We start from the raw sequence: 12,028 nt of genomic DNA, 5'->3' as shown, positions 1-12,028 counted from the left end.
ATGCACTTTTCCTTTCCTTTGAAACTTTGATGCCCCCATGTGGAGGAAGACAATTGGGAGATTCTTGGAGCCACTCATTGCTATAATATCTATATAAAAAAATTGATACTTAAACATGAGCTAATATTTATAATTTGCTAAAAGACTAAAACTTAATTAAAATTTTTTAGAGTTTTACCTCGGATTCAAAGAATGCGCCAAACAATGTAGAGGTGTATTACTTTTATTACACCGCTCCACCTGAATATCATGAACAACCTCATAAAAGTTTGAATCTCTACTGTGAAATGGAGGCCCCTTCGAGATAGCAACCCCAATCTTCTCTATCATTCCATCTCACCACTCATATATTAAATGAAGACAAAGTTGATCAGTGTCTGTTTTCTTAAGCATCTCATAAATTGGACTTGTGAAAGAAAGTATATAATCAATCTTTTCCCATAATTGATCATCCAATATCTTGTACTTCACTACTCTGGCCTTCACTACATCATCCTCCTTATACATATCCCATCTTTCACTAATCACCATGTTTTTGAGACATTTCTTGATTTGTCTAAACCTTTTAAGCATAATAATCGTGGAAGCAAATCGAGTCTTTGCATCTTCAAGTTCGAGTTATCGTTGAACATCGATAATCTCATATTATGATTCATTATAAAAGTCTTGATCATCGAATTGTCATTTGATACTTCAGCTATCCACTTGCACTATTCAAAGTCTTCTTTGTTTTGTAGAGTCAATCGATGTACAAATATTCTTCATTGCAAGATTCAAGTATGCACAACACAAGGTGTCCAAAATATTTGCCTCAACAAGTAACCTAACGACTTTGCATACGGGATTACTTGTACAACATTCTGGTGCCCCATTTCATTTATAGCATCAATGAGCAACTTAGATATGAAACCTTTATCCTTGTACTCACCTTCACAATTTATTGCCTTTAGAAACATTGGACCACTTTCACACATGAACATGATATTAATAAGCGGTCTTCTCTGTACATCTGACCACCCATCACTACAAATACTAACACCCTTTTGTTTCCAAGAGGCTTTTGTTGGTTCCAACAACTTTTCAATATGTGCCTTTTCTCTTTGAAGAAGTGTAGTTCTTAACAAATTGTATCCAAGTGGAAGCTAACCAGGAATCGTTCGTTGAGTAGCCATACTAAAATCACCAATATAATGAGGATTTCTAGCAATATTGTAAGATAATCTCCTTGTGTAAAACAACCTCGCAATTTCAGAGTGGAGTTCATCTCTAGCATTTAAATTAAAAGTTTTTTCAAGAGGGCCAAGTGTTTCTTTCCTCTTCTTTGTTGATCTTGAATCATCACTTTGCAAGGAAAAAGGACTACTGCATGAGGATTTTGAAGCCATGTTTGATGATGCAAATGATGAAGGCAATTGAACTTCTTTTGGTTTAGCATTCTTCCTTCTCAATTCTGCGTCATCCACTAGTTGTTCCATATGCTTTATTTGATCTATTGTAACAGGCACACAACTAGTAATTCCATAGCCTTTGAGTTTTAATTGGTGTGCTTTCACCCTCGAGTACGATCCCTTGCATATTTTAGTACATATGTTACATGACCAAGTATCATTTCCTCCTCCAGCTCCTTTTCAATCTTGGTTATAAATTTCTACAAGGGAGAATAATCATATACATCCTCCTATAAACTCTCCTTTTGAGAAATTTCCATTGCAAAATAGCTAAAATAACAAAATAAAACAAAATAAAACAAAATAGTAGATAGATGAAAGATGATCAAAGCCGAGAATGAGTGGCAAGCACAGAGGCATGTAAGATCAAAATCGAGACTTTTAGATACTGTTTATCAAAAAAATTGAAACCCAAAAGAAGAAAAAGAAGACTGAAAGATTAGGGCTTATATTCAAATTTATAAATCAAATATTCTTAATAAAATGATTAGGGTTTAAGCACTTTAGAGTAGAGGAGAAATCAGAAACAATAATTTAGGGCTTACATGGCGAGAGGCGTCGGCAGCGGCATCGGCGTGCTTCAGCGTCGGTATCGGTATCAGTATCGATGAGAGGTGAGTAGGATGAGAGGCGAGCAGAAAAGGATTAACGTTTAGGATTTAAAAACCCACAACCCAATTCATTTTATTAATTATTTTCCAATTAATCCTAGAAAATTTCAAGTTTTTTCAATTAACCCTTAAAAATTTTAAATATTTGTAATTTTGCCTAAATGTATCCAAAAAAACGTATCCTAGTCGTGCCCAAAATGTATCCGCATGGTCAAACCTCTAAAAAGTCAACAATATATTTTTGGTCGTATCTGATATGTGTATTTATGTATCGTATCCGTGTCGTATCCATGTTCGATACTTCAAAAAAAAAAAAAGATTGGAGTATCCGTGCTACCTTGTGAAGGAGTAAATGCTAAATTAGAATCTTGGCGGAAAATATTAGAAGTGAAAGGTTTAAGACTTAGCAGAGTAAAGACATAATATATGACATGTAAGTAGACAATTGTTAAGAAAAGAGATGACGAGTTGCCTGGAGGTGAGAGCTTTAAGTATTTAGTATCATTTGTGCAAAACGATGGAGGAATTGAGAGAAATGTCTTATATAAAATACATGTAGGATTAAAGTACCCTCTAAAACTTAAAGGAAAGTTCTACAAAACGATAGTTAGACCTGCTATGTTACATGACTCTTAATGTTAGGCTATGACTCGGGTACATAAGCAAAAGATGAAAGTTGCAGAGATGAGGATATTAAGATGGATGTGTGGACATACGAGGATGGACAAAATAAAGAATGAGAGCATTAGAGAGAAAGTTAGAGTTGCATTTATTAAAGAACAACTTCGACATGTTTAAGATAGTATGAACATGTACATAGACGGCCAACAAATGCCCTAGGCAATGTGAAACTATGACAAATACACATATCAAACGAGGGAGAGGAAGGCCAAAAAAGACTTGGTTAGCAACAATAAAATAAGATAAAATTTATTTAAATATAGATGATATCATAGAGGATAGAGTACAATGACGTAGAAGGATTCATATAACCGATCCTACCTAGTGAGATAAGGCTTGGTTGTTGTTGCTGCTGTTGCTGCTGCTGCTGTTGTTGCAGTTGCTTGAAGGGATTGCATTTTGAAGTCTGATACGTCATGTGCTTCAAGTGTTGTTTACCCTTCAATCTATCATCTATACTAGCATCTGGTTATACATCTGCTTCAACCTATCCCACTTGAGAATGTAATTTCAACTAATATTTTGCTTGAGAAATCACCTTGCTTTTTGAATTTAATGTTATTGTTTGTTTGTTACTTTTTTATCCTTTCAGCTACATTTGCCAGAAGGAGGTCTTCATGCTGATATTAATGGGGATGGTGTCTTAGATCATGTTCAGGTGATTTCACTTATTTTTGTATGTTTTTTAGTTAGTTTGCATTTTGAATATTTTGTACATGACATAATTGTATTTCGCTCTATGACAATCTTTATCTTCTAATTTTATCTATCATTCATATGATCTGAAGAAATAGTTGTTTAAGAAGGGGATGAACGTTCAAACTAGATTAGATCCTCGAGACATGTGCTGCTTGATGATAATTATTAGTCAGATTGTCTCTATTCTTTTTACAATTTACTTTGCTCACCTATGACCCTTTTATGCATCCAACTTAAACATCCGATGCTTTTCCTCAAAATTTTAAGTTATGATATTTGTTTTGATTTTTGCATTATCCATTGTATTTTGAATTATGGTACTAGGATAGTTTTTGTTAATAATTTTACTTCTGTTGCAACTTTGTTTTATACCCTTGCTGTAATTTTTAATTCTCCAAGACTTCCATGATATATAAAGTTATCTATCGTGATATGTAATTTTAGATTGGCCTCGTATATAACCTGATATTTGGACTCTATTTTCCCCTTTGTATATGTGTCAAATACATACTGGGACAACTACACTGGTTGTGGATATTATGTTTCTCTGTTATCATGTTTAATTTTTTAGGAATAATCGTCAGAGACTTGGATTCATGTGTGTGGCTACTGATATTTGGAGTCCAAGTGACATAATTGTGTTTGTTAGAAACATTTGGTACTCATATTTTTAAGGTTTTCCAAAGTTGGAAACAACTGGAGTTTTAAAATTTTAGGTTAATTAGGGGACATCAACAATAAAATGTGCATCCCAAGTATTTGAAGTTAATTAGATGGATTTCTTCCTGAGATTTAGCCTCACTGTGTGGGTCATGCTGTTTAGTAATGTAGAATGAAAGTTCTAAAGCGGTTCAGTTTCTCCATAAAAAACTCTTACAATTGTTTAATTGGAAGTTTGGTGAATACATTATTTATAGAATAGAATTTGGTGGTTAAAATATGAAAGTTCTTTGAGGTTTTGTGTGCACATTCAATGTGGATAAATTACATCAATAAATGTTAAAAGCATGGATTGAAATGCCGTTTTGTGCCGGGCGGCACGGACGGTTTTTACCGTTTCGCTGCTTGACCACAACCGGCACCTTAAACTTTCCCGTCTCGATGCGTCGCAGGCGGCGCCGAAGGAGTTGTGGGACGCCTTCGGCGGCATCGCCGGACGCTTCCGGAGGCATTGGAAGCGTCCGGCGACTTCTTCGGCGCTGAAGGCGTTGTGCTCCCGCGACGGTGCCGAAGGCGTCGCTCTCCCACGACGGTGCCGAAGGCGTCGCTCTCCCACGACGGTGCCGAAGGCGTCGCTCTCCCGCGACGGTGCCGAAGGCGTCGCTCTCCCGCGACGGTGCCGAAGGCGTTGCAGGACGCCGGCGCTGGAAGCGACGCCCCTCCCCCCAACCAAAAGCGATCCACCACTACGCGATATTTTGACACGATGGAAAATTAAAAATTTCATTTAATTAATTTAAACCATTCCCATGTGTGATATTTTAAACATGCTTTTATAAATATCAATTAAATTATCCCAATAAAATATAAAAAAAATATATATTTAAAATTAAAAATTTTAAAATAAATTTAATTAATATTCTGAAAATTATTTTTTAATATTTTAAATTTCATTTAAAAATTCTAAAAAATTCTTTAAAAATTCCAAAAAAAATAAATTTATATTCTGCTATTTTTTTTTTATTTTATATTTTTTTACTATTGTACTGTTTAATTGATATTTTTTTTACTATTTAAAATTTATATCATTTACCTAAGTAGAATGTTGTAAGAATCAATCTTTCCATCACGCCACTCTTTTTTTATTAGTATGATAATATATTCTGATGTATCAATTTTAATTCAAGTTATTGATAGATTAATTTTTCTTTAAAGAAAAATATATTTAATTATGTTTTCTAACCATATTACATTGTCCAATAATTGAGAATTTATATAAAATCAATATACAATTTATTTTTAAATTATACACCATAAATATATTTATTTAATAATTGTTATATATAAATAAAAAAATGCCGAAACCATATCGGCATAGCACGATGCGATACCAAAATCGTATCGTTCCGATCTAAGATTGAAACCTCGGCACAGGTCGAGATTTTAAACCTTGGTTTAAATGTGCTCCGTGTGGGAAGTCAGACTCAAGAAAACATATAACTCTAAATGGTTGAACCTTGAAAAATAAATTTACAGTTCATAGTCCTTCTCTGTATAGCCAATTGGTGCATGTGTTGGTAACTCGTGGTTGGTGAGAGATTGTGATGTGCTAGGCTGTATTCCAAAGATTTCTAATGAGAATGACTACATGGGAACAAGCAGGGGAACCCGTCGCAGATTACTATTGATGTTACACGCCACAATGAGTTAGTAATTTTCCGAAACCCTGTTCTCCAAGCATATTTGAGATCCATATGGATGATAATTAACTCAGCTTCCAGGGTATATGCAGGATACAACATTTATATGTAACCTCTGACACATAAGCCATGGTGATTGTGTATGGCACCTCCCAGTCATGTCTAAAAGCAAGTGAAAGAGTCAGTTTTCAACCGCAAGAAGGTTTTTTGGGGGGATTTCGATGCCATGTGGTCTCTCTAGCGGGCTGCAATGCATTGGTCAAATATTAAAAATTGGCTTTACATAGAATGCATTTACTGAGGCTTGTGAAGGATTGGGATAATGATTAAGAACTCTTTGATTCCTCCATAACCATAGGCACCAAGAAGTAGTGCTGAAAGAAATTTCCATAGCAAACCATTATCATCACAAAAGTTTGATGTTAGGTTTCTGTAAGCCAAACAAGTAGGTTATCCTGGATGAAATATGTTGGCAGATTGGGTCATAAAAATACGACCAAATTCGCCTAAAAAATAATATTGTAGAACATGAAATACTTGCTTCCATTGTTGGGCAGAAGAAACACCTACTGTTATATGTTAGGCACTTCCTTGCTCAAAATTAGTAAATTATCCCCTTTGCGTAGCATTCCAGAGAAAAAAATCTTAGATGTTGAAGATCTGGGATTTTCCAAGTTATCTTCCAACAAGTTTGGGAATGGCCTACCATGGATGCAGCTGGTTGGGCAACAAAATTATAGGCCTCATGGCTATATTCACCATCTGATGGAAAGCACCAATTTAGTACATCTTCATTAAGATGTTCTTGCATTCAAATAAGTGCTGAATTGGTAAAATATAGAGCCAATTCAGTAAGCTTCCCCATGTCTCATCTTCATTAACTGCATGGCTAACTGACCAGAACTTCCAGCCATTCGGAATCTCCATCATCCATTCGTCATTCCAAAAACTTGCATGATAGCCATTATTGACAATATACTGCTAGCCTTCTTTAACCTCATACCATACTAACAAACACCATTCCATATCTGAGAATCATTCTTTGTAGGAAAAATCCAGCTTCTGGTAAAGTACATATTAATATTTCTGAATAATTCTTTACGTAAACTGGAAATAATTTTCTGTTTTCATTTTCTAAAATTTTTCAATTTTCAACATTCTTATAGCAAAATTGTTCTTATTTTTGGGAAAGATCAAAGCATCGTCTTTCTAAAATATGAATAATACGATAATGAAAAAATCAAAAAAATTGATGGATTTTTTTTTGATAATTTTCTTTTCTATTCTCAAATTCTTATTTTCTTGAAGAATGAAAACTGAAAATAGAAAACTGGATGAGTTTCCACCAACAAAACACAACTAAGATAGTGAAGGATAAGAAAATCAGTTCAGGTAGTAAAAAAATGTTCTTTAAAGGCCAAACGTGATACTTAAAATGATGCAAGGGGAGTGTAAGGTGACTAATAGAGGATAAAACCAGAAGAAATTTGAATGATCTGAAGACATGAAGTTACACAAAACTCTATGGTGGAAAAGTATTAATTATTGTTGCTGCTTCTTTTGGATTTTGGTAAGTTTTGTTTCTTCAGGTTAAGGCTGTATTGTTAGTGCTGTATGCTTTATTTCATTGCGCTGATTGAATTTTTCCTCCTTTGATTAGAATCTATACCTGAAATTTATTTGTTAAAATTTAGAAACTTTTTGTTTTTATGTTAACTAGCACTTTCTCAGAGTATGCTCAACTACAATTTTGCTTTCTATTGTTTTATTTGTAGGTTGTTGGTGGAAATGGTGCTGAACAAACTGTTGTTAGTGGTTCTATGGAAGTCCTGAAGCCATGCTGGGCTGTTGCTACATCAGGAGTACCTGTGCGAGAGCAACTCTTCAATGTTTCTATCTGTCATCATTCTCCTTTCAATTTATTCCATCATGGAGACTTTTCAAGAAGCTTTGGGCGGAACTATGATGTAGTTAGTCTAGAGGTGGCAAGTCCAATCCTGGTACGCAGAGATGATGGCCACCGGCACCGGAAAGGAAGCCATGGGGATGTTGTGTTTCTTACAAACCGAGGGGAGGTATAGATGATTTGTTTGAGATATAATATATATGCCGCTTAATAGATTTATGGTCTTAGCAACCTCTGCAATTTAGAACCTTGTTTGATTTACTAAATTTCAGGTAACCTGTTACTCACCTGGTTTGCATGATCACGAGGCTATATGGAGATGGCAAATTTCAGCTGGTGTTGTTTGGTCAAATCTTCCATCTCCATCTGGGATGATGGAAAATGTTGTTGTGCCTACTTTGAAGTCTGTTCCTCTACATTCTCATACTAACAAGGAGGTGATAGTTGCAGCAGGTGAGCACGAGGCTGTGGTGATATCTCATGGAGGAAGCATTTTAGCTACTATCGACTTACCTGGACCTCCAACTCATGCGCTAATTTTGGAAGACTTCTCCAATGATGGTCTTACTGACATCATACTGGTGACTTCGAGTGGGATTTATGGGTTTATGCAGACCAGGCAACCTGGGGCACTCTTTTTTAGCACTCTCATTGGCTGCTTGATAGTTGTCATGGTGGTCATTTTCGTCTCATTACATCTGAATTCGATTAACAAGGGCAAACCAAGAGCTCCTAGTGATCAAAGATGAACGCTAATGGCTTTCTGAAAGTTTAGCCTTCAGAGTGCACTAGATTATGGCAGGACAATTGAAGAGCTCAGGTGCCCTCCCCATGTGGGACCAGCCTCGGGAGAATGTTGTTATGTAGTTATATTTAGTTTGCATACAATCACATTTATTTTTTTTTTAAAAATATTTTGGCGTGTTTTGTTCCAAAATATGATGAATTCCGTCAATGTTATTATATTTAGTAGCTTCGAGGGTATGAATCTTCAATATGTTGTCTTTGTAGAACCAGAAATCTTTGATTAAACGTGATGTAATTTAATTGTGGAATTTGTTTAGAATTTTCTTACATTTTCGAAGCATAGCTGCTGTTATTTTTTTTTGTTTATTCTTATTCATTTATAAGAATAGGCCATTCATATTTAAAAGAGCATGATATATAATGTGCGTTGTTTCATTAATATTTTTTTCATTGATTATGAGTTTCTATTGCGGAACGTGGAAAGTGTAAGTTGTATTCCTTAATTTCGTTAACGAACCACATTTTGGAATTTATTTAAAAGTACACATTTCTCAAAATAATCATATTCTAACACACTTTAAGGCTCGTTGTTATTCAAATTATTATTCCAACAAGTATTTAAGTGAAAGTGTTGTTAGTCAATTGAAGAGTCAATCTGAAATAATATTATTCGACTAGAAGTGATGTCAATTATTTATCTAGTTCTGACTCAGGTCAACAAAAAAAAAAATCATTTTAGTCAATTGAACAATCAATTTGAAGTAAATATCAGTCAACTAGATATGATGTCAGTCGGCTGGCTAAGTTGACTAAAAGTGACTCAAGTTGATTAGCCAATTGACTTAGAGTAACTCTTGTTGTAAGAGTGTAACAATGCATATTTACGGTTATCAAAATATAGAGGACTTAAAATCTTGAGAAAAAAATATGCCTAAACTTAAGAAACACTCAAACAACAATATTAATTTGGTACGAAATCGGCAGCTGTAGGATGGTCAAACACTTTTTTATGACCATATAGGGCTTAAAATTACAAAAGAATAAGCAGGGACAAGGAAGTACAAGAATGTGACAATGTTGTTTCATACAAATCTAAAATTTCTAGGCATTCAAACACGTTTTACTAAAAGTTCTTAACGGCCTTAAAGGGCTAAAAATTTCAAAAATAAATAACTTTTTTAAAATTGACATTAGCTATTTAATTTTTTGAATCATTTAATCAGGGATGATTGATTCAATTTCATAATTTTTTTTTTATTGATCATCAAAATAAATCGACAAATACTAATGTTCTTAGGTTCGCTTCACTGTAGGAAAATTTTTTAGCAATATATCGCATCTAATATTTAAAAGTTAAATCTCTTGATTATCTATTGAAAAGTTTAATCATTGTCCGAGGAAAAAAATATGAATAGATAGACGATAAACCCAGAGTGTAATAGTGCCCATTTTGCATGAATTTGATATTTATAGAGGACCCAAAATCTGAAAAAAAAAATGAATATGAACTCACTTAGGGGAACCCCAAAAGGGTACTAATGTCCACTTCAACAAACATTTTTAACAAAAATATTTGATAGTTGAAAACTGAAAATCTGAAAAAAAAAAAAAAATAACACAGACAAACTCCAAGTTCGGAAATGCAATAATGCACATTTGATATGAATATGAGACTTTTAGAGTCATCACACACTTTTGGCCAAAAGTGTTTAACGACCTATATGATAAAATTTTAAATTTAGGAGTAAAACAATGTGAATATTACAAGAATATGAGACTTTTAAGGTTGTAAATAAATTAAATGTTTCTATGCAAGTTTGGTGATAGGCTTAATAAGAGTTTATGTTCGTTTAATATAAAAAAATCAATTAAATGAACCAGATTGAATGATATATATATATATATATATTTTAATTTATTCATAAATAATGTGTATGATCTAAGATAGTGATAAAGGGGAGGGGAGGGGGGGATATCATTTGGACTTAAGACTTTTTTTTGCTTTTATTTTTCAAGAGATAAAATAAGAACGTAGCAAAATAGTTAAAAGACAAACAAAAAACCAAGTGACATAGGACAAAAGATCTACATGGTTCATAACTCCTATATTTACTATGTCCAAGGCCTACTTGAAAACATCTCTACATCTTCTCTTTTACGAAAACCTTTTAGAGGAGGATAAATCTATTACAATTCAATGGGATTACATAACAGTTATTGTATCTTAAAATGAATGCGGAAACAAAATATAATAACAATTGAAACTTGTTACTAAAGTAGAGATTCGAAGCTCGATGGAATGTGTCGAAATTTAGCACATAAGAGCCTTTGAATATAGAGAGACAAAGAGAAAGACTGACTTGAGCGTTTTGAGAATTGATGTTATGAAGTCTTTGGCTCAAGGTTTTTTACAAGTATTTTTGGCTCACATGTATAGAAGCATTATTGGTGTCTTACAGTATCTCACCCTCACTTGCCCCTAATATTGCCTTTGCGATTGATTGAGCATGTTAATTTATACAGTCTCCTACTTCTTCTCATTGGGTGGCGATCAAACGCATTCTCCGATATCTTTAGCACACTCCATACCATGGCCTTATGATTAGGCCATCTACTTCTCTTAGTTTGATTGTGTTCTCCGATGCTGATTGGGCTGGCTATACCTATGATCGTTCGATTGACCACCGGTTAGTGCATCTTTCTTGGTGACAATCTCATTTTATGGAATTCCAAAAAGTAACATGTTATTGCTCGGTCTAGTATTGAGTTTGAATACAGGACTCTAGCTTATACTCTTGCTGAATTTTGTTGGGTACAGTTACTCTTAAGGGAACTCCCAGTTCCTTTACCAGACCCACCGATCCTTTGGTGCGACAATATTGACGTGACATTCTTAACTTACCTACTATTTCGACGTTTCACATACAAATCAAACCTATTGTGATTGATTTCCACTTTGTTTGTGAACAAGTCACTTGTAAGCTACTTTAGATACACTATATTTCTACTCAAGACCAAGTTACTGATATCTCACAAAGGACCTCTCGTCACATCGATTTGCTCTTCTCCGAGACAAGCTCACAGTGTATGTCTCCCTATTTTGCTTGAGAGAGCTCTTAGAAATAATAATTTAATCCTCCAAGATCAATAACAATCACAATCATATTAGGAGAATCATACTAGAGAATAATTCAATCCTCCAAAATCAATCACAATGACAATAAAATTAAAATAATCACATCAGCTTCACAAAATCAGTTAAATATTAATATTTAATTATAATTCCATAAATACATGATTCTATTCTAATTTTAGTATAATTTTTTAAATACTTAATTAGCATAACCTTTTATATAAATAAAAATTGTAACTACAAAATGAGATAGAGAATACACTACGATTAGTACTTCTCTCCTCGCTCATTATTTTCGCCACCACCTCCACCGCATTAGACATTAGACAATGATACAAGTGATGTATGCTTTGGATATTAAAAAGGTTGATTACGTTTAAATAATCGGTGGAAATTTAAATATTAACCTGGAAAATAACTTAATTCGAAACGGAAAACCCTAA

The 12,028-nt window shown here is 34.0% G+C and overlaps 1 protein-coding gene across 4 annotated transcripts in view; it reads left to right on the top strand.

The window, feature by feature from the left end:
* Positions 1 to 8,794, top strand: part of LOC122056284 — a 34,355-nt gene extending 25,561 nt beyond the window's left edge. For all 4 annotated transcript variants that reach the window (XM_042618172.1, XM_042618180.1, XM_042618184.1 and 1 more), the window contains exons 12-14: positions 3,333 to 3,398; positions 7,575 to 7,874; positions 7,978 to 8,794. In XM_042618172.1, the coding sequence (XP_042474106.1) occupies positions 3,333 to 3,398; positions 7,575 to 7,874; positions 7,978 to 8,454 (843 nt within the window). In that variant the 3' untranslated portion in view covers positions 8,455 to 8,794. The remainder of the gene's footprint in view (positions 1 to 3,332; positions 3,399 to 7,574; positions 7,875 to 7,977) is intronic.
* The last annotated feature ends 3,234 nt before the right edge of the window (positions 8,795 to 12,028 follow it).

This window comes from Zingiber officinale, chromosome 1B, assembly GCF_018446385.1.
Source record: "Zingiber officinale cultivar Zhangliang chromosome 1B, Zo_v1.1, whole genome shotgun sequence".
Classification (NCBI taxonomy): Eukaryota; Viridiplantae; Streptophyta; class Magnoliopsida; order Zingiberales; family Zingiberaceae; genus Zingiber; species Zingiber officinale.
The sequence above is the reverse complement of the archived record's forward strand: the minus strand, read 5'-3'. Positions and strand labels throughout refer to the sequence as shown.